The 27,241-nt window shown below is 43.8% G+C and overlaps 1 protein-coding gene across 5 annotated transcripts; it reads right to left on the reverse strand.

The window, feature by feature from the left end:
* Window positions 1-315: 315 nt before the first annotated feature.
* Window positions 316-23,332, reverse strand: LOC147444843 (linoleate 9S-lipoxygenase-like). 5 transcript variants are annotated; one of them, XM_086527371.1, is made up of 11 exons: window positions 23,154-23,332; window positions 22,975-23,035; window positions 21,964-22,154; window positions 19,548-19,825; window positions 16,700-16,940; window positions 15,929-16,231; window positions 2,994-3,079; window positions 2,747-2,854; window positions 2,303-2,604; window positions 1,547-1,810; window positions 316-1,451 (listed from the first exon to the last, which is right to left on the reverse strand). In XM_086527371.1, exons 3-11 carry the CDS (start codon window positions 22,100-22,102, stop codon window positions 695-697), a joined length of 2,478 nt encoding a protein of 825 aa, XP_086383497.1. In that variant the 5' UTR covers window positions 22,103-22,154; window positions 22,975-23,035; window positions 23,154-23,332; the 3' UTR covers window positions 316-694. The 5 variants fall into 5 exon arrangements, with proteins under 5 accessions (XP_086383497.1, XP_086383498.1, XP_086383499.1 ...); XM_086527372.1 differs by lacking the exon at window positions 22,975-23,035; XM_086527373.1 differs by lacking the exon at window positions 22,975-23,035 and having other exon boundaries at window positions 23,036-23,332.
* Between the last annotated feature and the right edge of the window lie 3,909 nt (window positions 23,333-27,241).

Consider the following 27,241-nt stretch of genomic DNA (forward strand, 5'->3'; position numbering starts at 1 on the left):
TGATATGGTGTAACATTCAGCTCTGTGTCTCTTTTCTTAAGCTCCATGGCTGCTTCACTATTGGCCGAGCTCTGGGTCCATACTTCCTCACAAAATAAAATGTTCAGGCTTCTTAGTTCCCTAACTTGTTTGCAACAACATACAAAGAGATAAGGTTTTACTTTGGCACACTTACACTATAATTTCCAGAACCTTGTCATCTTTTTATGACTACTCTTTTCAAAGCCATCCTATGAACAAAGTGCAAAAGAATGATCCACCCTATATTTAATATCGCTTCTTAAGAATCTGATTAAGTTCGACAAGCCACACGAGTGAGCCCTCAACCATCCAAATCAAATCTTGACGTGGATGCAAAAAGAGAGTATCAATATAATTTACACATGAAATTTGTTATGACAAGCTTGTAAACACTCGTGCAGTGAAACTGGCTCAAGCACTGTGCTTAATGCACTGGAAGGGATAGAACAGGCAAAATACACTGCAAATCCACCCATGCACTAAATAAACCTAAATTTCACGAGGTTTTCGTCCGAAGGTTTTCTGGCCTGAACACATTTTGATTGCATATATGCACGAAAAAACTCATGCACTTACACATACATGTGCAAAAATCACAACATGCAAAATCTACATAAGCAACCTTCTGACCAAAGACCTCTATACAAACTATGTGTGTGTGTGCATGCGTGTCTTACATGGAAATGCTATTAGGAACCCCTCGGAATGTAAGACCCTCGCCACCTGATGAGGGTACAAGAAGAGTGTATGGCAGCTTGGCAGGGCCATGACGGTGAAGAAGGTTCGGATCAGCATTGCGAGCGTCAATCTCGGCTTCCACAATTGCTAAATTTTTACAGAACACGCCCAATTTTTCCATTGCCCGTGTATCTGATGTCCAACGCCAATCTTTCCGCTCTCCTAGGTACTCCTCATCACTAAAATGCTGTGCTAGGAGCTCCAACACAGCCATAGCTCTAGTGGTATCACCCTGCGTGGGAACCATGCGCAGGAAGAACTTCTCTGGTTTATCCATCATGTCATCGTATTCCGGAGTTCCTTCCTCTGGTATCAGAAGCCTTGCCATACATGGACTATTTGGCATGTAGCCACCATACGCATATTGTCCGAAGTTCACGGCAGCATGATGAGCCGATGCTACCCAAATGACAGTTGTAACTACCTCCACGAGCTCCTCCAGCTGCTTCATCTTTACCCACCAGTCCGCATGTGCATGGTCCGCATGTCCCACATCTCGAATCTCAGCCCACCAACTCTGTACCTCCACATCTTCTTGCAATAGCTTGTCATTTACGTAGAAGAGGCCCAAGTAGTCTCTCACCCATTGCTTCAATGCTGCCCATAAATCTAATCCATCATTTGCGAATGGATAATCCTCAATCGCCAGCCTCAACCCATGCTTTGCAGTGGGGTCCTCTACTGCCATCCCTCTGCAAAACATAATAATTAACAAATAAATCTTCAAATGTGGGCCAGAAGAGATCTTTAAGAATGACAAGCAACATACAGCATAAATAAAATTTACCTCTTCAAAAGGTCCTTCGAAAGAGCTTCCTCATCAAGCCGCCAGCTCTTGTATGCAGCAGATGATAACTCCATGCAGTACCTTTCTCCAGTGTAATGACTCTCTATTTTTCCCCCAGCATTGATTAGAGAAGACTTTGCTAAAGCATTGATATGCATGGTGTCCTTAAAGTGCGGATGCAAAAGCACATGCAGCGGATGCATCGTACTCAGGTGCCTCCGTGTTGCAACAATGACGGGTTCTATACAAGCATGTGTCCTCAACCTGCAGGGCAGAGGAAGATGTAAGCCCAAGGTGTAGCCCTTTTCTAGAATAGAGTCTTGCAAATTATAACCTCAACTAATTCTAGCCTGTCTTGAATTTTCCTTACGTTGAAACGTACTCTTAACTTGAATTGATCTTGCAGCATTGTCATTTTAGAACCAGGGGGTCCACCTCAAAACATGTAAGCATAGCATGTGAGTTCACCCGGAGGGGTTTTTAATATTTCAAAGAGTTACATAATTACATGTAGGGGATAAAAAATAAAAATTTTAACAAAAGTTACGAGTTTATTAAAGAAAGGAATATTTAAAATCAGGGTCCTCATCCTTCAGATGTAGCTTAGTACATTCAAAGGAATTCTGCCTAATGTTGAGAACATAAACGTCATACTCACAGTAGTCACATTCTTTACAAGGTACATGATGCCTTCCTATTGACACTTCGAGCATTTTTATAATCCAAAAGACTCAGAAAATGGAAGATGCACATTACCAATGGCTTACAAGTTGATGATAACCACCATCGATGACTGATACATGCGTCTTAGCAATGCACCACAGCCATTCAGGATACGCTGAGGTGTCTGAAGTAAATACCCTGCTATTTGGCTTGCCACCCCTCTCCTTGGGTGGGAGAGTAAGCTCAATGGCAATGGGCAAGAAAGCACCGTCATTGTTCACAAAAAACAGTGTTCGAGCTGCATATGTTTTTGCTTGCATTGCATTTATCCGTTCAACATAAGGCATAAACACATCATGGTAGTCGATAATAAACAACCTCCTCCTCTCCAGTGCCTGAGAAATGAGATGGGAATGAAACTAACGATACCAAAACAGTACTCATAGTATTAGAGGATATATTTATTACACAATGTCAAAGATATATAGAAAGACTTAACATGAATAAATACAGAAGTGCAATTGAAATGTACCTTACCTCTTCGACGGAAAGGCCTTCCATCAAAGGCTCAATATGAGAAGCTGTGATTGCAGAAACAGGATCTCCATAAATCTCTGGATCCAACTTGCTCACTGGAGGAAAAGCCTTCAAAACCCACAACATCCTTTTCATTAAAAGTAACCTTGAATGTTAATTATCTATAACACCAATTGAAGACTGACCCTCAGGAGATCAACCAAAACTTTGGTGCATAATGCGTTGGCATAGAAGATAACAAAATTACCTTAAGAAGCTCAATCACACAAGGATTCTTTCCAGCAAGACGCTGTCGACCGAATTCCAGGTCAGATTTCCAAGCCTCTTTATTAGCTGCCAGTTGAAAGAAGTTCCATTAACAGGCATCACATGTAAATAATCTTCCTTGTATGCATGTGCGGGAACACATGTATGTGCATGTATATTCAAGGGGCATTGTATTGGTTGACAAAAAAAGTACAAACATTGAAAACCATCAAAAATTGTGTCCATTCAAACAATGAACTTCAGAAATAAGTCACATGCATCACTCTCCATGATTGTTAGAAGACTGGCAAAGACAAACGAAGCAGGGTGACATGAAATGTTTCGTGGTCTCAGCTGTTTTGGGGTTTCAAGGTTTTCAAACGTTTCGATTCAAAAATAAAAAGAGTGAAACAAGTTTTGAGATATATTTTAAAAACAAATATTTTAATTCACACACACACACACACACATAGAATCTTGACTCCTTACAGTGCGAGGTTTTTCTCAAAACGTAAGAGAGATGCAATAGCATCATTGGGATAAACACCCATACCACCACAGCACATCAACGATAGGATACAACCAATCATGAGGATGATATAGAAGCTCGAACTAGCCACTGGAAGCCTACAAAAATCTGCCAAAATCTCTGTCCAACTCTGGCAGTGTACAAATCCGTCTAGTCCAATGCTAGTAACCAAAATAAAATATAGTCCTTGTTGAACCCTCCTGTAGCAGCTCATAAAAGCCATGGGACTAGAAAGCCCCTATGTTGCATCTCCACAATCATCTGCATCGACTCCATCACCTTTTTATGTGATACCACAAGATAAGATGCACATCTCTTGCACACCAAACATTTAAGCGAGGAGGGAGGAATCCACTTGTCCTCCACTAGAAACGCCAAGGTACCATGATGAAAATCCCTCAGACCAAACGAACTTTCCCAAGGCATCACTAATCTGACTCTCATACAAGCATCAAAACTGAGTAAAATCTATAGAATGGCCTCCACTAGCATCTACGCTTAAAAGGTAGCATAGGCAATCTCCTCTGTCCAAGAGGACTCATGAAGCATCTACAGTCTGAATCTAACCATAGAAGCTTTTATGGACCAAGAAAGGTCAGGCCCTGTCCTAAGAAAGCTGTAAAATGAACATATTAACACATAGTGGCCCATCCCTCAAGAGTGCATCAGGAAATCTCCTCAGACCATGAGTGTAGAAATGGGCTGGTAACCATACATCTCAAGATGAAACAAAGCCTACTGAAAACTCCCTAAAAGAGGGCGACACAATATCCTACTATCTCCCAATAGTGCCTACTGTGAGAGGGACGTGTGACTGAACCTCCAAAGAATCGGCAAGCTATTGAACTCGACTCTCCTAAGGCACCTCAAGCTGATCTTGAAATGCCTCTCACTGCTCATCCTCATGCTCTGCCAGCCTGTCCAACTACTCTCGATCCGGGCCTCACATCAGGAGATTTGTCTAGAGGCTGCTCTGCCTCAACAATCTTCCGTCTTACTACCTTTCTCCAAACAAGGACAGGTTGTCCCTGACCACGTCTGCTTGCATATCTCTGCCTTTGTCTTCATGTATAAAATCTGCATACCACGGTACGAGAAAAATAAATCAGTCCCCACAATTGAGAGGAGAGCGAGCACCCAAATAGAGAATGGCAATGAAACTACCTCAGCGCAACAAAATGATATCCTCCGCTCGACCGTGATCTGTGACCGCTGATGACACCATTAACCATTCCCGAATTTCCATTCAAGTGTAGAAGCACCCCGCAAATCGTCCGATGACGCCTCTATGAGAGAGAACTTCTATGCAGTCACCAAACATCTGTTGTAGGTCGTCAGAAATGTAACTGACTCTCAAACAAATCTGCAGACTACCTGATATCATGTAGTAACTGGCTTCGACGATCATTTGCTCCTGTATTATATCGTAGACAACCTCGCTCGTCCAAAAAATATATTGGTGTAAAACCTGCACTCTGAATCTGATCATGGGTACACTCTTTGGACCGAGGAAGATCTGACAACCTCCTGACAACTGCAGTAAAGCATTAGACACATAGTGGCCCACTCCTCATAGAAACATCTAGAAATCTCCATGGACCACACAAAAAGAAATGGGCAGGCAAGATCTCAAATATCGGGACATCTGCTGGTGATGCAAAACCTGTTGCATAGTCAAACTCTTCATCAAAGTCAAGAGACTCACTCTCCTACTCACCAACAATAGTACCTACTGTAACAGACTTGTAACTCGATCTCCAAAAATCCGAAGCGTTAGTCCCTTGCCCGATTCATCGTGCACACATGACATGACACAAGCCAAACTCACGCATAAACAAGCGTAGAGAGCGGACACCAGGCTCAGTTCCCATCTAGAGTCAAAATACGGGCTCACCCCCAGCCTAGAAGCTTGCAGCCAACGGACTATCCCCCACCAAAGGGGCTGGAGTCCCATATTACTGAGCCCACACCAATACAGGGTGTGCAAGTAGAGCTGCCAAGGGCCTAGAGTCCCAAGTGTGGTGATCACACAAGATAGCTCACTAACAAACGTAAGGTCCTCTTTGAAGGATTCTTTAACCGCCTTGACCATAGGGCCATATTTACACTTGGTTGGGCGTAGCTCAAGTGCCCATCCTGATGTCTGCTGAACTTGCCTATCCTGGGACATCTCAGGCTCCTCCTAAGCTGCCTTTTGCGCTCTCTGTCTGTCTGTCTAGTTGCTATGGAACCTCCCAACATTACTCTATAGCCTCTCCTCACTCTATCTGGGGCCTTATCCAGGGACATCTCAAGCTGCTTCCGAGCTGCCTCTGACTACTAGCTTCTAGGGAACCTCCTCTCAATGCTCATCTAGTAGCCTCTCCTCAATCTGTCAAGGGGGCTGTTCTACCTCATCCTATCTCTATCTCACTACCAGTCAATAAACAAAGATAAGCTGTGTCTGCCTGCCTACCTGCCTGTCTCTATCTCTTTGTTTAATCAACATTGTGTTGCTGTTGACTCCAACCTCTTAGATCTTTATGCTGTTGTCACGCACAATCCTGTTGCTGTATAGAACTCCCTTGGGTCAGCTATGGCCATGAGGGCCGTTCCCTCTTGCAACCAATCTGTCTCTGCTGTCTTCCCCTCACCAAATGCCCCATCTCATGAAAACAAAGGCACTGGTTTAGTTTGCCCATAACATGATCCTCTACGAGTGTAGCACCCCTTTCCAATCAAAAGTGATGGTTTCTGTAAACTCTATGGAAGGGATAGTAGCCATCTTTATAGATGGTGCAACTGTCCCGGTCTGTACTAAGCACATAAATGGCATGCCAAAATAGAACCCATCTGCCTCAACATATCTGGCAGCCAATAGCTCTGGAAAAACAATTTTTACAGGATACTCGGGGTCTGGCATTTGTTCTCAGAAGCAGCTAATTAAAAATCATCATACAATATATATACAAAATAATCTATTTCTAAAAGCGAGAGAAGTGCGATCAATGCCTTAGAAGCAAGCTCCAACGATACCTCTACCGAGCAGGATGATGTCCTCCACTCTCCGATCTTGCCCTGAGCGTAGGTGCATCCGACCAAATGGCTGACAACACCTATTTGAAAGAGAACCTCAATGCGATCTTATGATCTAGATCTTATGAGCTAAAATATGACGGCGCCATGATGCAAGAGAGTAGAGCCTGCAGAAAAACTGCACATACCTAATCCCAACACTCACTCACTGACCTTTCCCACCTCACCCCTCGAAACCCGTGAGAGAGAGAGAGAGAGAGAGAGAGAGAGAGAGAGAGTGTGTGTGTGTGTGTGTGTGTGTGTGTTTGTGTGTGTGTTTTCAAGGCAAGATTGGACCAAAAAGCAACGGAGACGCTCCACTAGAGCAGTTCAACAACTTCGAGCTGCTAATTAGCCACTGCTGGATGAAAACAGGAGCTAACTAAGGCAAGGGAATTTGGGCCTTTAAGGGTTAGAGCGACGTGAAATAGGAGCTCACATGGGAAAAAAGTGACACCCTAAAGGAATATAAGGGACGGGTTGAGCAGACTAAGGTCAAAATGGGTGACATGAGGCTGAACAGGTGATGGCTAAGCCTAATCGGTGACGGACGTGGCAATTAAGGCTTAGCAATGCGAAAAGTTCGGCCTAAGGCAACATGAAAGACCAAGCAATAGCAGGAGTGCTCACAACGATGATGGGGGATGCAGAAGAGCTACAAGCGAGAGTTAGTTGCACGTGCGACAATGCAGAAAGGTGCAAAAGCTGCTTGCAAAGCTCAAAGCTCTCTCTCTCTCTCTCTCTCTCTCTCTCTCTCTCTCTCTCTCTCTCTCTCTCTCTCTCTCTCTCTCTCTCTCTCTCTCTCTGGGCTGCCCTGTGGGGAGGGGTTAAGCCACAGCCTCACCCTGCCCCTCAATCCAGCATGTGGCATGCTCACCCACACATCGCGACCTGCTCATCCGCGTCCACGACCTGCTCATCCGCGTCCGCGACCTTTTGACCTACTTCTCCACAAGCTTAACCTGCTCCTCTGTGACCTACGCCTCCAAAAACTTTTGACCCGTGACGTGCTGCTCAGCATCTCTCTATAATAATGGCACATCAATATTGGTAACCCTAACCTCGCCCCAAGCTCCACCATAAAGCCCGCCCATGGCCACTCAAGTCGCAGGGATCGTGGCGTGCTGCTCAGCATCTCTTTTTTAATAATGGTACATCAATATTGGTAACCCTAACCTCGCCCCAAGCTCCACCATACAGCCCACCCATGGCCACTCGAGTCTCATCCCGAGGTAAGCCTAGTTTCGCAGGGATCGTGGCAACACCCCCATAGATGGACAGCTTTGCCCACCTCCAAACGGAAGTTGACAGACTTCGAAAGGAAAACGAGGAGCTGAAACAAAGACTTGCGGCCTTCGAGGCTCGGCTCGCCATGGTGGAGAACAGCAAGAAGGAAGAGTTGCAACATACGGAAGTTAAGTTTGATGAAGCAAAGTTGGAAGTAGAGACAACCCTCGTCAAAGAGGTCAAGACTCAAGTGCAAGAGGTAATCTCCCGCAAGGTGGAAGACCGTGTGGCGTCCACACTACGCGAACGACAGCGACAAGAAGATATCGCCCTCAATGTTCGCATTGGCGAGCTCCCAAGCGACTGGAAAGGGGAAGGGACCTCAAGTTTCACGAGTCCCTGGCCCTCATTCAAACAACACTCCCCATGGTACAATGAGATCTAGCAACAATTACCTCTCTTACGCACGAACATCGCATCAACCATGCAATCCTCACTTTCAAGACCAAGGCGGACCGAATCAAACTCCTTGAGCAATCAAGGCTGCTCAAGGACACTAAAATGTGGTTTGCAGAAGACCTTCCGCCCGCTCACCTCGAACAGAAGAAAGCAGAACTGCAAAATATGCGAGAAGCATGCAAAGCAGGGAAATGGGCAATTTATCAAGGAGGTAAAGCTATTATCCATGAGTTTCGAGCTCTGAAACGGCTTCCTCCAAACTCCTCTTTCATAGGTTTTGTTCATCTTATCTCCCCCTTTCTTTTTACTCCTCATTGGACTCTCAATCCTTAACTGAGATGTATCTCACAATCCCTTCGCTTGGAAAGACCTTTTGTAATGTCTTGTTTTTGGTCCCATAGGTCATATATGACCTCTATATGACCTCCGTGGACGATAAATCAATCTCTCTCTCTCTCTCTCTCTCTCTCTCTCTCTCTCTCTCTCTCTCTCTCTCTCTCTCAGGTAAAGCGGCTATATACTATGTACAAAAGAGCATAGTTACAGGGGACGGAGGGGACGGACTCTAGGGACGGGGGACGCCCATTTCCGGACGGGGACGGACGAGGACGGGGGGGACAGACCCTAGGGACGGGGGACGCCCATTTCCGAGACGGGGACGGGTGGGGACGGCAGGGAACGGCAGGGGACGGAGGGGACGGCAGGGGATGGGAGGGGACTTTTTTAAAAATTTGACAACCTGATCATTTCTAGAGGCTAGTTTCTCTCCAATAGCCATATGTTTGAACTTTGAAGCACCCCAATGGCTATAAAAGCCACCCTTTGGGTCCTCATTTCTCGATGTTTTATTAGCACATTTGCGTCTATATGACTCATGTTCTTTGGTCTATTTAGTGTAAATCTGTGATCAAAGTGATGCTCTATGTGTGTGGCATGTGTATAGGTCAAAAAATGCCAAAAAAACTCTTCTTTTTTTTTTGCCGTCCCGACCCCTGTCCCTGTTTCCTGACTTTTGCCGTCTCGCGTCCCCGTCCCCGTTCCAGACCCCGACCCGCTGTCCCATGTAACTATGCAAAAGAGACCTCTGGAGGTGTTCAATGGCCTATCATCCAAAGGATGTGCAAAAGAGGAATAATATTGTGAGGGATGTAGGTATCCAGGTGGCCTGTATGAGGAATGTAGAATAAACCATTGGAAAGTTGCATAACGCCATGCACTATGACTAAAAAGAGCTGAAGATCATGCCCATGTGTGAAGAAAAGGGCATCTACCCTCTCCACTACCTTGGAGAAGCCTGCTCAAGTATCCCACTGGCTGCAAAGAGTATGTAGCAACTCGGTCAAAATGGCTATTACAATGGTGGATGTAGGAGAAGACTATGAGCCCAAACTGTGAGCACAACGAGCCTTCCAGATGATCCAAAGAGTGATGCTGCAGGTTCAATTTCTGCTAAATAGTAAATCCCGTTGGTAGAGGTCCAACTAATGACTACCATTTGGAATCATCTGTAGCGTGCCCAGACTATATCCCAATGAAGTAAGCATGAAGACCGAATCTATCGGTGAGCCTTGAGAAAAGGTGTGACCCCGAAACTTGTAGAAGCCAATGACCGTGGCCCATGTGAATAACATATCTTGCGGCTGATCCCAAGGTTCCAAATGCATGACTGAAACTATTGCCGACAAGCAGAATAGTTGCGTTGATCCAAGGTAGATAGATACGTTAAATACAATACGTAAAGTACGGATAAAAACGTAAAAGGGTATAGAACAATAACTTTGAACCATAAAATATGTTAAGTACCGAACAAGATTTATGTTTAACATGTGTAGGTTTCTTTGTGACTTCATATGTGTGTAATGCACATTTGCTAATATAAAATACTTAGAAACATAATACTATCGTAAACACTTTATAGTATGAAAACTTTGAACTTAAAACTTACAATTTTCTTGCAACATTTAGAAGTCAAGCAATTGAAATAAAGAAACAAGTAAGTTATTATAGGATTGCCAATATGGTATGAATCTAATTTAACGTCTTGATTGATAAATTCGCGAAATTTATGCAACCTTGTGCTGATCCTGCCATACCTCTAACTAACAGGGAGGGTGGGGTGGGTGTCGTGTCCGCAAGATAAGCTTCCTCCAAAAGGAGACAATGTACTCAAAAACTGAAAGAGGAGGGACCTTCAAAGAAGGCCACTGTCACTCACCAAGATCCCAGTCCAAATCAACTAGCGGCTTGCCCTACCATATCCACAATCTCCAAAAGTAGTGTCTCTGCTACAAGCCACAATTGTACAACCAGATGCTGTTCAAGAGGTACATAACCCTGAAACTTCTGATTCGACAGCCATGATGGCCGGTCCGTGCAATACTAAACACCAAAGTCCCTTGTTGCGCAACAATCGAGTCTCCAGATAGTGGCAAAAAATGTCAACCAACCTTGATGAGAAGATAAAACAAATTGTTCTCAATGTAGCTATGCCAGTCAACAAGAATATCTTTCATTCGGGCAACAACCCCTCTAGGTACCCCTAGGTGGCACCTATGACCTGCGCACCGACCAAGAAAGCAACGACCAACGGCGTAAGGAAGCTGCTGGGCCGTCATCCCATATTAGCCCAATTGGTGTGTGTCCTCTTGTCACATCTTGGCACAAATTGTTGACATGTCAAACCACTAAAGAACAGAGCCAACTTGCACATCCCGACCGAGGGGCCTTAACCCTAAGAAGCATCAACAACAGAAGTTCCCACCAACTTATGGGACCCCGTCCGATGGGGCCCAAGTAACCTAAAGGCATTAAAATAAAGCACCCAGAGCGTGAATTGATGATGTGGAAACCTGTACAAAATTCCAAGATTTTGCGCTAACATGATGGCGTGGCAACTGCACGAATTTCTGCAGTTCGCGTTGACATGTTGACGTGACAGGTGTACGGATTTCCATGATTTACGCTGGGCAGCTTTGGGCGGCAACTTTTGAGGCCAGATGCTTTTGAGTTCGAAGCTTTTCATGTAATTGCTTATCGTAGGCCAAGGGCCTTTAAATTTGTGCCATAAGCTCATTCTCTGGCATGCTTCCACGTGAAGGTGCAGGGCTTGGAGTATCGGCATTCTACTAAGTTCAAGCAATATAAAGAAATACCAAAGGGGCACCAGGGTTTGGAGCTAGTGCTCTCTTGGGGTGGAACTCCACCACTCCTCGTCTCGCGTGCCATGCATCTCTTTCAGTTTAATTGTTATCTGAAGTGCTTAGAGTTGTTCAATCTAGTCTTTTCGGTTAGCATGTGGTGCCCGTCCCCGTGACACCTCTCCTCGAGTTAACGCTCCTCTAAATCTGTCACGTATACACTCCAAACACGTGGCTGCCTCGCTACCTCCTCTAAAACAAGGAGGCACAACAAACCCTTCCAAATCCTCAACAAGCAACACATAAAGGATGACAAATGAGACATATCCAAAGGAGCATTTGTAAAGATGAATCTAACGGTCGGGCGCCAATCTCCGACACTATCCATAGAGGAGAGACAAGCATGGTATAGAAATTGTTTCCAAGGCACAACCCCAAGAACCAATCCGTGTACTATGAGCTTGGCAAGTAATGGCTTACTTTGCATCTCTGGATCAATCAATAATCTCCAAGCCTCCCTCCTCTGTAGGCAATATAATTGAGTTCTAATGAGCTTGAGCCCATGTGTCTGTAGATCCCATCTAAACCAATCCATAGAAAGTTGCGGACTAAGGAGCCACAAATGAGCCATGATTTCAAAGTAGAGTCGTGAATGATGATGTGAACCAAGCCGTCACAAGAAGTATCTGATTCACCACAAGGACTTTGTCAGCCAAAGATAATGCAAGGAAGACCAATGGCAAAGTTTCCTCTTGATAGACTATAACTACTGCTCAACAGACACATCTATTCCATCATGAAAATTCAAATATCTACAAGTATGTCATCTTGGCAGCCATTTAAAATTGTCTCGCGCGGCCCACTGATAGTGGTCATCAACTCCTACAAGAAAACCAAAAGAATTGTGCCACTTTATGAGTGCACCATTGGCCACACACGTAGATTGTCCAATGTCTCTGTCATAACGTACAAAGAGTGTAGTGTCATTTGCATACACTTGATCCAAAAATTCTGACGAGCAATCCAAAGGCATAGCAAGACTTGGCAGCTTAGGTGTCTTGCGGTGCAAGAAAAGTGACATGGCCTCTCTCTCTCTCTCTCTCTCTCTCTCTCTCTCTCTCTCAAATAAGTGTGGGGCTTTGACCCTTTGTATTGCATAAAATAAAATCGACCATTGGTCTATATACAAGAAATATGGGAAGAACCTTGAAAGATGTACATTGAAAATCCCATAACAAACCACAAGATCCATGAGTGGATAAAGATACTCTAATAAGGTGGTGATGTATAGCTACCTGGGTAATGATCAAGTCTACACAAATCTACTCGAAGCTTTGTCCACCTCAAGTGATGTAGCAAAAACTACAAATTCTAGTGTTGTGTATCTGGTTGATAAAAAGCATCCTTTGTAAAAACCTCCCGTAGCAACTCACAAAAACCAAGGGACTGTGAGCTACGCCTCCAAAGTCATCCATACTAACTTTTCCTAATGATGCACCCCAAAAAGGACGCAGAATCTAGATCTACGGCACAGCCAAACTGTAAAAGGGACCCACTCACTATCCACCTCAAAAACCAAGGAAAGGTACCAAGATGCACATCTTTCTAACCAAACCAACTTGCCTAAGGCCGCTCTAAACAAACTCTTAAACAAACCTACAAACTATTTGATACCCAGTAATTGGCCTCAACCATTGTTTGCTCTTGTAAGATATCATAAAATAACTCGTTCATCCGAAAGGAGTCATCATGTGAAACCTACACTTTGAATTTGATCATGGAAGCTCTCTCTTAAAGAAACATCAAGAGATCTCCATGGAACAAGCGCAAAGAACTGAACAGGCAAGATCTAAAAAAACCAAGATATCTATTGGAGATGCGAGGCCTGCTGAATAGTCAAAATCCTCTGCAAACTGCGAGGACACACTCCCCTCTTCCCTTCGGACAACACTTACTATGAGAGACACCTGCGACTACATCTCCAAGAGATCCAAGGTCTGCTTGATCGGCCTATCCAGGGGCAACTAACTCAAACTACTCTTGGGGTGCCACCAACTCCTCTATCCCTCTATCCAACTGTCTTGGAACCTCCTCTCAATCCTAATCTGGTAGCCTCTCTCCCGAGGGTCTGTGCGGAAGCTACTCTACCTTTGTCAACCTTTGTCTCCCTACCTGGCTATGTTAGAAGAGGATAGGTTGTGCCTCTACCTATATGCCTACCTATTTGTTGTCTCTGCATCTGCTCAATTCCACGCAGGTGTTGAGGACTCTATACTGCTACTTACTCTGTGCAGAGCCCTGCCGCCGTACAAAATTCTACTGGGACTACTATGGCTATGAGGGTTGTCTCCTCCTTCGACCAGCCTCTCTCTACTCTCGCCCTTTGGGGCGATCCCTCACCAAGTGTCCCACCTCATGACATCTAAGACATTAGTTTTGTCTACCTGTCACCACAATCCTCTACGACGGTAGCACACCTTTCCACACAAAGGTGATGGTACTTGGAAAAACTAAGGAAGGGGTAGTAGCACCCCTTTCCACTCGAAGGTGATGGTATCTGGAAAGACTATGGAAGAGGTAGTAGCCACCTTTATAGATGGCACAGATATTAGGATCTACATTGAACGCAAAAGTGGTATGCCAAAGATAGAACCCATCAGCTTCTTCATGAACCACAATTGTGCAAGTAACTCTGGAAAAAGCTATTTATACTCAATACTTCCGCAGCTAATGCAAAATTCTCATACCATGGATGCAAAAATACCAATTTGTCTCCAAAACAGAGAGGAGTGCGGCTAATGACCCTAGAGGCAAGCTCCTCAAAATAGCAATGAAAGTATCTCTGCAGAGCAAGATGATTTCCTCCACTTTGCCTTCATCCTAACCAACTAGAGTGCACGAGAGCCACTTCCGAACGTTAACACAAGCATACGAACATCCAACCAAGCGGCCAACAAACCCTCTTAGAGAGAACTTCAATATATCACCAATCTTGCATTGTAGATCTTCTGAAATGACCATAGAAGGGCCGGAGGTGACAACAGGGGCAACGCGAAATATGGGTGATTGAAGGAGACAAAGCGAAGGTTGCTAAGGGGCACGCTGCAAAACGACTGCAGAGACAAAACTAGCAGCAGCATGAACGAGCCACAGCTATAGCAGGTGGAAGCATGAACGACGAGGAAGCATCTGCGTGTTGGTGGGCTACAAGGGCAAACGTAACAAACTTGGAAACCCCAAGTCAAGATTCTATCACGACACAACAGAGATTCACTTCAAAACACTTCACAAATTTAACAATCGACACAGCCCGGCGTAACTCCATGCCAAGAGAGATAGGCCCCAAAGACTGACGCCCCTTTCGGTATTTCTTTTATATTCACCTTTGAGCAAAGTACAATTGCCCACGGGTGCTCACTCTCAATCTCTACGTCCAAATGCCCTAAGAAGTGACCCCTTTGGGTCACTTATAAAGGTTACAAGGGATGCTAAAAGCCGAGCCCTAAAAGCATGAAACTCAAAAGCAACTTCTCCCAAAAGCTGCCAACCAAAAACAGCTAGCGGAAATCACGGAATTCCGTACAGTCAGACCATGTCAATAGGCAACGCGTTTTGCGACAGTCCGTACAACTGTCAACGTATTTCGCAGTCATCCGTACAACAACCACGTCAGCATGCTCTTCGCTTTATTTTAACTCCTAGGTGTCCTTAGGCCCCTCGACAAAGGTCCATAAGTTGGAACAACTTCTTAAAGTATTGGGACATGCCACATCATCAGTTTGTAACATACCCCCCTCTTGAAGGAATTGTAATCGCCCTTGATTACACCTGCAAAAAAGACAAAGGCCATAGACTGTCTGAGTAGACACTAACTGTTAGTACCGATGCACTAAACAACACATCTAGCATTTGTACAAAGACGAAAGTCACATAATACGACATTACTCAACATCACAAAAAAATTCATTCCAAATCTCAGACCATGATTGCCAACAACGTATTTAGTAATCGCATCTAGATCCATTCAGACCTCACTAATGCTCGATTAACTGACACCACTGTAACAAACTTGGACACCCCAAGTCAAGATTCTGTCGCGAGAAAAGGGATCGGATTTCCCAGTACAAGAGAAATCGGTCATGCTCTAATACCACTGTAACAAACTTGGAAACAGCCCAAGTCAAGATTTTGTCTCGACACAGCAGAGATTCACTTCAAAACACTTCACAAATTTAGCAATCGACACGGCTCGGCGTAGTGCCGTGCCAAGAGAGATAGGCCCCAAAGACTTGCCCCTTTCGGTATTTATTTTATATTGATCTTTGAGCAAAGTACAACTACCTGAAACTTGTAGTGATATATGCATATATATATATATATATATATTTACACAAACATAGATAGATAGATAGATGTATACACATATGTATACATATATATGTGTGTGTGTGTGTGTATATATATATATATATATATATATATATATATATATAGAGATAGAGATAGAGAGAGAGAAAGAGAAATAGTTACCTCCAAATACACCCGGTGAGGGGAATTCTAATGTTGTTCCCTTGGTGCTGCCTTGCCTGATAAGCTCAGGTGCACCTGCGCTGTCTGCAGGAAAGAATGTATTTACAAACAATCGATGAATCTGATCAAAGCTGTCAAAAGGCCGATCCTCGCGTATCAGTAACTCCACTGCTGAGATAAGATGACGACTGAAACTCCTGAAGCCTGCACCAACAAACATGTCTTTCTTCGCTGCGCTGAATCTTTCATCCCTAGGAACGTACATACCATCGAATGCCAGCTCTGGAACCTCCGAATTGGGGTCTGTCCACACACATACAGATCACAGACTTGAATTTTGAAGTCTGTGTGCACACAAAAAATGTGATACTACAGCAAAGCAGAAAAACACAAATCCTGTGAAGCTGCCAAAATGCTGAACTAATGAAAACTACCAAATTGTTTTCATCGAAACTACTGAAAGTATGTGCACACGACAGAAAGTACAATACGAAATTTCACGACAGCGTTACAGATAATCTCTCCCCTTGTACAGGGAGGGGATGGCACACAACGTTAGCCACGCTCTCCAATAACAAAAGACACTACAACGCATTTGATGGTACATCACGAAGTGAAAAACCGAAAATTGTGGCATCTTGTGATGCAACAACGTGGAGGAAAAATGTGCACACACAGAGGCAACTTCTAATCTGAAGCAGAGATCCTTCAAAGCTTAATGCGACCAGTAAACTTGCCTAACTGCTGATAACTGGAAAAACGTCAACATACCAGTTTTGGTGCGTGGTCGGCCTGTCCTGCATCTACGAGGATAAGGGTGTTCTGCCGAGCCTCCGAGCACAGGCCTCCAAAGATTTGGATCGCAGTCAGGATTGCTGATGTCATTGTAAACGTCATAGTCATAGATTCTCTGGCCGTGTAAGCGTTGGCCCTTCCCATCGCCTCTCAAGGATAGCAGATCATCTTCTCTCAGCTTGACGAGAGCAGGAGGGGTCTCATGAGGCAGATATGCCTGCAAGCAGGAAGGAAAATGGCAAGAGTTAGCTGATGAAAACATAAACAAGAAGGTAGTTCTATTTGCGCATCATCATTAGTAATTACATACCAAGATTCCGTCGTAAAGGAGAGATTAGTTCCGTCTGCACATCGTCATGATGCACAGAACGGCCATTTCTGCATTGCGATTTGCCATGAAAGAAGCGTAGCACAGCAAGATGACGCGGGGGTGCGTGCGTGCACTTGCGTGGGGGGGTGTGCGTGCGTGCACTGCCTGCGCGACATGCCGGGTCAATGCTGGTCCAACTCTTTTATCTTTAAAGTTTTATCTGACGTCCAGGCGGCGCCGGGGCGCGAACCTCCAGAGCGAATCCATTGGCCCATACTCCAGCGTCACAAACGACGTGCCTGGCTCCAGACTCGAGAGTGGAAACAGAAACCACGTGACGGGGCCCTCTAGGCTCTGGATTTTGATCAGGCTCCAGGAAGGGAGTACCTAGGCCCTAGTCCCTAGGGTCTTTGAGGGGAGAGTTTATTACAGCCTGTACAGCTGAGTACCCTTCGTAGGTCTTGATTTTGCCCCCCCCCCCCCCCCCCCCCCCCCCCTCCCCCTTTTTCTCTCTCTCGACTCTCCCTGATTGCAAGCTCTAGGTTGGTACAATACAGTGTTCGGGAAAGATCATTTTTCCAAACATACAAAATTCCTTTTATTGAATTTGGCAAGAGGAAATTTTATAAAATTACATTTATTTTTGAGGTCTTTACACTATTTTTCTCTATTTTGAGATGGAATTTCTCCTTGCTCTCCACGGGCATTTTTCAAATTGAAAACAGCACGATATTAAGTTGACACATTTTTCCCGAACATGGTACAATAGGAAGCCGGGATTCAAAATCTCAAGGTTGCTTTTTTAAGACTCTTTTCCTGTTTTTTAGTCCGTAAAAATGTGAGCTACCCTCCTATGAAATCTATAATTTTTGACGGGCAAGGCCGAATCCCAATTCCCTAGGAACTTGCTGTGCTCACTAATCTCAGTTTGTCCTAGTGCCAATTTACCAGTTGGTAATGAACAATATTGGTTATATTTAGAGCCTTCAAAAATATGTGTGGTTACTTTCGAAATTTCAGAATTTGAAAGAATCTCAATATAATTCCTTCCACGTACAGCTGGAAATCAGAGCTTCAATCGGATTTTATTGTTTCGCATGTTGCCCCTCTCTCTCTCTCTCTCTCTCTCTCTGCGCTGGAGTACTGGGAGTTGTTTTTCGGCTGTGCTGCGATGGCGATCTCTCTTTGTGCAGAGCGATGAGCAGGCAGGAGGGGATGAGCAGTTGGGCACATGCGAGAGGTAATGAAGGGAAGGAGGATAGGTGAGGCGCTCGGCAGGTACAACGGGGGAGGGGGGTAAAAGAACGTTTTTTTTTACTTTTATTTGTAGGTAGAAGAGAACCTACTTTAATTGTAAGCCCACCTACCAAATTTGAAATTTACCTATAATTTTTTAAAATTTGAATGTGAAAAAACCTACAAAATTTAAGTAAAGTGAGTGTAACAACCTTGAAATACAGTCAATTTACCTCTAAAGTTTCTTATGTCCAGGCATTTCAAGGTTCTAACGATTGAATTAATCAATGGATACTCCCAGCCTTTTCACTTTGAATTGGCTATTAATACCCTATTAATAGGGCCGGCCACCTCCGACGGCCTCTTTCTTTCCCCCTCTCTCTCTCTTTATCGCGTGCAAAAGGGTTTGTTTTTGTTTTGGACTTTAGCCTTTAGGTCGCAAATTACGACACGTGTATAGGAGGAGCCCTTCCGCCATATTGCACGCGTGCAAAGGGACTTGTTTTTGTTTTGGATTTTAACCTTCAGATCGCAGATTGCGACACGTGTAAAAAAAGAGCCCTTCCGCCATATTATGTTAGTAGATTCAATCACAAACCATTAAACGAAGCTCGCTATATGGTATCCTACGTATTGGCCTAGAGAAATTACAACCAAGGACACCATATCCCAACAGAAGGCAATCACTTGTAGAATAGTCAAGCACCCTACAAAATTTAAATGGCAGTTAGTACAAAAATTACCTTGAGTTTGAGTTAAGAATCCCTCGTGTTCTCTAGTTGAAGGTTTCTAATATTTCGGGTAAAGAGTTTTTACTACAACTGACTCACTCCCAATTTTATGACAACTAATGAACTTTTGGATGGGTTCATCTCTACATCCAACAAGGACGTGCACACGCAAGGCTTAGTTATCTGTAAGCCTCGACATATCCGACGTGAAAGGTACGGCAGCTCATAGCAGCACGTAGTGATAGAAAGAGTGAGGCGAAGACAAGAAGGAAGGGGAAAGAGAGAGAGGGGGAGGGAGGGAGGGAGGGAGGGAGGGTAACCAGCATAGTTTTCAAACTATGTCTATAAAGGCATAGTCACAAAAACTAAGCCTGTGGAAAGCTGATGGCTATCAGCGATGGTCGGCTCGTCCTACCAGGAAACTGAGCCTCGTGTGAGCATAGCCTTAAAGCACGCTCCCAACTCTGAGTGCAATATTTTCAAGCAATGCTAATCTCACATACAGAAATGTATGAATACAAAACACAAATGATTTATGTAGAATTACCTGGTTGGTGAAGAGGACACGAGGTTTTCCAAAGTAAAGGCGAGAATGGCAAATCCAAGTGTAGCATGGAAAATAGATTTCTGTATCATCTGGCATTTCCAAAGTAACAGACTTGAGATAGAACTCATTATTATAGTGGCTGTCCAAAATGATGGCCCCAACCTCGCCAAAGTCCTCCTTGAAATCGAAAATAACTGAATTTAACGAGTCTGAGCCTTTTACTATGGCCCCAAAAAGCCGCAAATTGATCTCTTCACTCATCTTTGGCTCTTTTGTTACTACAAAAAAAATGGATGATCCAAAAGGAACATTGTCAGATTCTTCTCCATGGCCTACTAAATAAACACACATATGTAAAAAGTTAAAATCGTCATAAGTGATAATATGACTAAGGTGAGAGAGAGAGAGAGAGAGAGAGAGAGAGAGAGAGAAACCTTTTTTTCTTAACCGTGGGAACACACCCCATCAACAGTTAAGACCAACAAAGTAAGATGAAAGTGAGGGGCTCTATCCGCACCCACTACAGGGCTAGAAAAATACATTTGGGAAACTTGAAATTCTCCCAATTTTCAGGTCAAAATTTGAAGCTTTTGCCGGTACTTTACACTAAAGCTTGTGTAAATTTGCCCGTTTTCTTAAAAGCAAGCTCAAAATCTAGCCGGGATTTTATAATTTTCAGCCAGTAAAAATACACTAGACCCGAGTTTTTTCCTTAACACTGACCCACTATGTTTCAACCTCTTAAGACATCACAACAGAAGATTTAGAAATTTTATCATGTAGGAAAACGGAGTCTTTCTCAGTGGTTTGCATATAATGCATAACATCATGAGCTTCTGCTCGAGAGGCACCACATACCTAGCTAGGTACGATTGGGATGTTGAGATAAGTCACAATGTGGGAAATATTGTGAGAATTTGTCGAGAACTTCTTGTGCATTCGAGTGTGGCCTCTACCTAACAGAGATAAAGCTACTACACTATTTAGTAGGCCATGTAGAAATATGTTTTTTTCCTAAAGTTAAAACTTACAAATGAAGGACATTTGAATAGTACTGTGCATTCGACTTTCGTGAATGTTTTTCAAAAAGGAGAGCTATGTGCTCTTTAACAAGAAATCATGTAGCCATCCTCAAACGTACGAGATTCCTGCAGTCACCAGTGAAAGACCCCACCCCCTTCCAAAATTTGTGAAATAATTGTTTCCTTTTCAACACTTTGGAGCCCCATGAGAGGGACACAGACTAAAGAGGATGTGTATGTCCAACGCCTTCCTGCTCATGAGATGCAAGATGTTTCCTTTTACCCTTGCATGAATTAACTGGCTAATTTGGATTCTTAATTAACTCTAGGTTAACCATGCAAGAAGTTTTGGACAGATTCTCACAATAATTCCCACATTATGACTTACCTCAACATCATGAGTTTCTATGAGGGAGGCACGGTGGGATGTTATGCATTGTATGAAAAACAATGAAAAAGGCTCCCTTTTCCAACATGAGAAAATTTCTAAATCACACCTTCATTCTCAAACCCTAGTCCAACACTCACAAGAAGTTCTTGACAAAAATTACAATATTTCCCACATTGTGACTTATCTCAACATCATGAGCTTCTGTGAGGGAGGCGTCGCATACCTAGCTAGGTGCGATTGGGGGCAGGGGACCGCCGGCCCGGTGGGGGGGCCCGGGGTCCCCTGCCCCCAATCGTACCTAGCTAGCTATGCGGTGCCTCTCGAGCAGAAGCTCATGATGTTATGGACTGAGAAAGACTCCGTTTTCCTACATGAGAAAATTTCTAAATCTTCTTGTGACTAGGAGATGCACAACCTCTCAGATTTCTTCACTGTGGCTTGTTTTAGCGGGCTATTAATATCGCGAATTACACAACTGCCATTAGGCTATTGTTTTACTGTGCATGGAAATACGGTAATTAATCAACTGTTCATGTAAATATTACTCAATTAACTCAGCAATTCAAAGGCTTTTCCGGCAGATCTTGTGCTGCTAATTAACACTCATAGCAACTCCGATATGCGACGTCCACTTTTCGGAGAGTCGCCTAATACCGAGCAAAATCCAATACCTCTCAGGGATGAAGCAAATCTAGCATTTCATTAAAAATAAGAATTTGGCAGATAGTCAAAGAACTCAAGGTGAGATGTAGGTTTTCTAATAGAAAAGGGCAATCATCCTTGTAGCCAATTGCACAACAGAAAAGAGAGGTCACTGTTGGAAATTGAAGGGATGTTTGAAGATTTGCCCAAGGAAAATAGCATTTAAAAAATGCACACACAAGGATGCACACTGCTGATGAGCTGAGAAATTAGCATACTCAAAAGGCAAGGCTAGATAGATAGGTAGAGCAGAATTCTGATGAGAGGCTCATGTGGAAAACCGAAGACTAGGGCCCCATACCTGGATCGAGATCGAGGCTGACAAGGCGCATGGTCACTCGGTTGCCCCAAAGCTCGCTGAATGCATCGTGGGTGAGATCGAAATAGCCCTCACTCAGCGTCCGCACCGTTGCTCTGATTGCATTGGTCAGAATCTCCATTGCTTAAGCAATTAGTAGATCAGGTATTAATTAATCCACAGCTCAAAGTTGCCTGCAAATACAGGGAAATGGGTAATCTTAAACAAAAGAGCAAGCCAATTAGGGTCTCAATGAAGTGCAAGATCCAGAATGCCCACTAAGCAATGGCTATAGCTTGCTGCACATGAGCGCGCGCACGCACACACATGTACACACACTCACACCCACATTGATCCTTTGATATATACATAATACCATCAGCCAGCAGGCATACACAAACAGACAAACACACACCCTCACAATAAACTTTGGTTATTTGCTGCCATTTGCTACGGGATAATTTATAGGCATAGACACACACACACACACACACACACACACACACACACACACACACGCAACAATGCGCCTGCGCCCGCGCCCGCGCACACACGCGTAGCAGGCACATACACACATAAAAGAAAAACACACACCTCACACTAGACCTAAATTTTTTGCACTAGGCAAGGGGATAACAATTCATACACAGTGACGACGACATGCGCTGCACACGGGCACGCCCACACACACACATACACAAACCAGCTCCAAGTCATATTTCCAGAAGCCTACATCTAAGCCCCCAACTTGAATCAGGTCTCATGCTTGCATGCTGGTATTGCAGGAAAAGCCAGAGAAATAGGAAATCAAAAGGCAAAAGAAAGCCTTAAACAAAGGCCAGCGGACTAGCACGATCGGCAGGAAATACGGTTCAATATTCACAAAAGCTATACACAAGAGTACTGAACGCTCAAAAACAGCTTTTTTGAATAGTAAATATCAGAGGGAGCTAATCACCCTTCCTGCAATTGACCTTTATATAGTGATTAGCAGAGGAGGTTAATCAACCTTACCTGCAATTATGATGGGCTTCCTAATCCTAATTAGCAGAGATGGGCAATCAATTAGCTTTACCTGCCATTGTAAGCCCACCAAATGCTAGATTATTAGCTGCAGAGGGCTGCTTAATGGAAGATTAAGATGCATAAATCAGTTGATGAAGAGCAGTGATTAGTTAGTGGGATTAACATACTTAATCGATTAAGTACACAGGTACTACACGCGTCCAGTTATTGTGATGATGAGCGCGAATGCGGATCCCTCGGCCTCGCTCGGCCAGCAGAGCGGAGGAATCAGGATGAGAATGTGTGGAAATTTATTATCGCGATAACAGTGCGGGAGACTTGGAGAGTTCCAGAGAGATTCATTTATTGAGCTGTGGTCGGTAGCAGTACACGGCTACACATGCCCTATTTTTAGCTGGCAAATCTCAGCTTTTTGGCTTATCGGTGTTCCCAAATTTCTCTTTATTTTTATTTTTATTTTTTTTCAAAAGATAGCAAGATCATCCAGATCCCATAACTTTAATAAGCAAGCTCTGCTGATTTTTGGCTAGGGTGATATTTTGGCTATGGCGATAAGATTCCCCTCTCCCTCCTATTTAGGATTTGCAACGTTTCTTATTCTTTTTTCAATAATCGATTCCTACTACTTCTCTCTCAAAAATAAATAGATATAGCGGTGATCAATATGGTGATCACGATGGTGCTAAGAGCCGAGTCGCACCAAGGTGCAACAGGGGCAAGAGGAAATTATCTCACCTTTGGTCACACCTACAGTTTCGCACAGAGAAAGCTATGAAAAAGGCGAGGATATGGGAAAAAGCACAGTCACTCATTGGACAGAAGCAGAGAGAAATACGCTACTGCTTTATTTTTCGGAACTATAGCTTAACCCCCTCATTTTCCAAAGGGTTATCGCAGCATCAGCGGGGCTTCTACAATCACGCAGAAAAAATCTCATTTTCTAATCTTGGACTCCTTCCTCCCCCCACTGCCCTTGGGTGCGACTCTGCTCTAAGTTAGCTATCGCGAAAGAATTTGCATCATGTCTTCTCAACATCCTACTGCTCAAATGTACTCATCCTCGTCGTCGTCTCCACTACACGTTCCTGAAAGGAACCTTGGGGATGCGAAACCGCACTCGGTTAATATTCCCGGAATCCTTCCCCTTCCCCAAACCTACTTTGCCCCTATTCAAACCTTGTATTGACAACAACACACCCACCATCTTTCTTGAGAAGCTGACCCACCCCTCCTCGGCCTCTCCCGACTTTTCAACATGCCATGCTACTGGTCGTTGCTATAGGAGGATCGTCACAGAGCCAAGGCTTCGTCGAGGCACTTTTGAAGACGGCAATTCTCTCCCACAACATCCTCCTACGAAGAAGTTTCTCCAAGGTGCGGACCATGACCATCCAAATGTCCCATCCTGAAGGACTTGGAGGAGGTACTACTATAGGTATGCCAAAGTGCATCCTGCCGTTTCCTCTAGTCTAAGGCTATGGTCACGAGAGGCTTGATTATCAGTTATTGATAACTATGCCAAATATGCCCAGACATGGCATTAAATGAATAACTTAATATACCAATTAATACAGCTTGGCTGCACAATAAAAAAATTTAGCTAACCACTTTGAATGCAAGCTAGAATCATTCGTAGGCCCCTAGCTTGGGTCACTAATTGGTGTTAAGAGCACCTCAAGTCTCATCTCCCCTCACCTTATGCAACAAGAAGAGGGGGGCAGGGATTTCAAATTCACGTGATCACGTGTTTTTTTTGTAATCACAATGTTAATTAACAAAATTTTCAATTCACAATTCTTCACATTCACAAAAATTGGCATGGTGACTTGAAGAAGACCGGGAGGCTCAGTGAGATTTGCCCGCCGGGATATCTTCTCTGCCCGCCGGGCCCTGGCGGGATACCTCAGATACTCAGAGGGCTGCGGCCCCGGCGTCCCGCTTCGTAGCCCGACGGGCTACCAGGGTACCTATAAATAGGGGCCCCAGGGGACCCATTCTCTTTACAATTCTATCGTCTGAGATTTGATTTGCACAGGTGTCCTCACAAGGAATAAAGAAAACTACGGTATAAATTTTAGTTTACATTCAACTATTTTGTTTTTAAATTGATTTTTTTTTAAAATAACTATTTTTTGTAGTTTTAAAAGTAGGCTGATCTTGCTTTTCATGTCGGCATCGGTCCTAATATTAGACCGGAAGTGTCATTGTGAAATGCTAGACCAGCCAGCACTGTTTTATAACGTGTCGATTGTGTTCACTTCGGCATCGGTTCTATTTTGACCAAAAGTGTCGTTGTTGAACATAGTTGGTTACGTTCAATTTATAGGTAGTTCTATTAACCTTGTTTTCGGCATCAGTTCTATTATTGGACTGGGAGTGTCGTTGTACAAGCTAATAGACTGCATTCTGTGTTTTATTAGTGATGTACGTGTTGATAGGCTAGTTCAATGTTTCTTTTGGCATCAGTCCTACTATTGGGTTGGAGGTGTCATTAGATTCATTGAATGATGTCCTTGCTTTTTAGGCTAGTTTGGTGTTTCTTTCGACATCAGCTCTACCATTGGGCTGGAGGTGTCGTTAGATTCATCAAATGATGTCTTGCTTTTTAGGCTAATTCGGTGTTGCTATCGACATCAACCCTATCATTGGGTTGGAGGTGTCATTAGTTGCATTGAATGATGCCCTTGCTTTTAGGCTAGTTTGGTGTTTCTTTCGGCATTAGCTCTACCATTGGGTTGGAGGTGTCGTTAGTTTCATCAAACGATGCCCTGCTTTTTAGGCTTAGTTCGGTGTTGCTATCGGCATTAACCCTACTATTGGGTTGGAGGTGTTGTTAGTTGCATTGAATGATGCCCTGTCTTGTTGGATCTCGGCTTCTACCCTACTACTAGGTTGTCAGTCTCATTGAATGATTGCTTACTCTTTAAACTAGTGTTGTCGTTAATTTCAATGCATGATGCATATATTTGTTATAAAATTTAAAGTTATGTTGTCTTTAAAAATCATAAAATATGTGTTGATTGTAGCAAACATGGATCCTGTGGAAATAAAGGAGTTAAAAACCAAGATCAAATCTCTGTTAGTCACGTGCATATGTGCCCTGACCACGGATGAAATCACCTTTTTATTGGAGAGTGAGACGCGCAGAGATCGTTTCTTTGATACGATAATTGAAGCAGTTCAAGCGGACGTCTCAGTTGTAGAAGCAAAGACTATATGTAGGCTAATAGATAGTATTGTGGGTAATATGGCACAATGCTTAAGAGACTTGGGTGTTGATGCACCAGCGGATGCAGATGTAACCAAGCTACAGCATTGGACTAATATATGGCGTGTAGAGAGGTCAAAATCAAAAAGAGCGCGCAATATTGATGCTCAAGATGTCCATAGCCACAAAACTAGAACCATCTTTTATTCAACATCCTCCTCTAAGATACATTAGGTGCAAGATCAGATTCAGAAGCTGGGATGGATCATTTGCTACACACCTGCTTTATGTCTCAGTGTGCCATTTGTGTTCACCTCACACCTGAAGCTATCAAACGTGGTTGAAAGCTTGGGAAAGGATGCTATGGAGTTGTGTCAGAGTTCACAATCGATGGAGTCACTTGGTTGCCACCAGAGGTGTAGTATGTGGTCAAAGACTTCAAAGGAGATGCAATAGAGAGTCGTTAATCTTTCGCTCTAGAGGTGAGTGTGCAATTGTTCCACAAGGACATCGTTAGATGCATTGCACAAACACACCAAGAGCCATGGCCCCTTGTTTTTCCTCGCTTCAATGGAATGGAGTGTTCCACCACCCAAAGGAAAATTCTCTAACATACTGGCGGCTCAAAAACAAGATCCTAGACGCCCTCCCACAGAGCAAGAGTTAGAGATGTGCAAGCATATGCTCAATTGGGCGCCTTCTTTTATGGATGCTCTGGTGCAGACCATGGCACATGCACACAGCAAAGGAATTATACACTGTGACTTGTGTAACATTTAATGGTCTATAAAGCTTGTAAATAGAGGAAAATAACTTAACATAGTGAGCATTTCATTAAGAGCAAGTTCCTAATGAGCATAAAGGAGTGCTTGGTTGGAGATAGCAACATTAGCATAACACCTAATTAGTTTGGCATAACAATACTTGAAAGAGTGAGAGAAATAGAACAATTGACAACTATTAAGGACCGGATTTACATGGACCGGTTCCCCCTCCATTAGGCATTTGTATTATAGCTTCTCCCATTAAGAGAGACTTTGTACAACA

Source organism: Adiantum capillus-veneris, chromosome 13 (genome assembly GCF_014529385.1).
Source record: "Adiantum capillus-veneris isolate H3 chromosome 13, ASM1452938v2, whole genome shotgun sequence".
NCBI classification, from domain to species: Eukaryota; Viridiplantae; Streptophyta; class Polypodiopsida; order Polypodiales; family Pteridaceae; genus Adiantum; species Adiantum capillus-veneris.

What these genes read in the sequence shown, in the direction of transcription:
- LOC147444843 (XM_086527372.1), bottom strand. Translation starts at nt 22,102, where the DNA reads ATGGAGATTCTGACCAATGCAATCAGAGCAACGGTGCGGACGCTGAGT. An exon ending in CCGACCACGCACCAAAACTG is followed by an intron (nt 16,232 to 16,699) that starts GTATGTTGACGT and finishes GTGTGTGGACAG; the next exon opens with ACCCCAATTCGGAGGTTCCA. An exon ending in AAGGCCTTTCCGTCGAAGAG is followed by an intron (nt 2,605 to 2,746) that starts GTAAGGTACATT and finishes CTCATTTCTCAG; the next exon opens with GCACTGGAGAGGAGGAGGTT.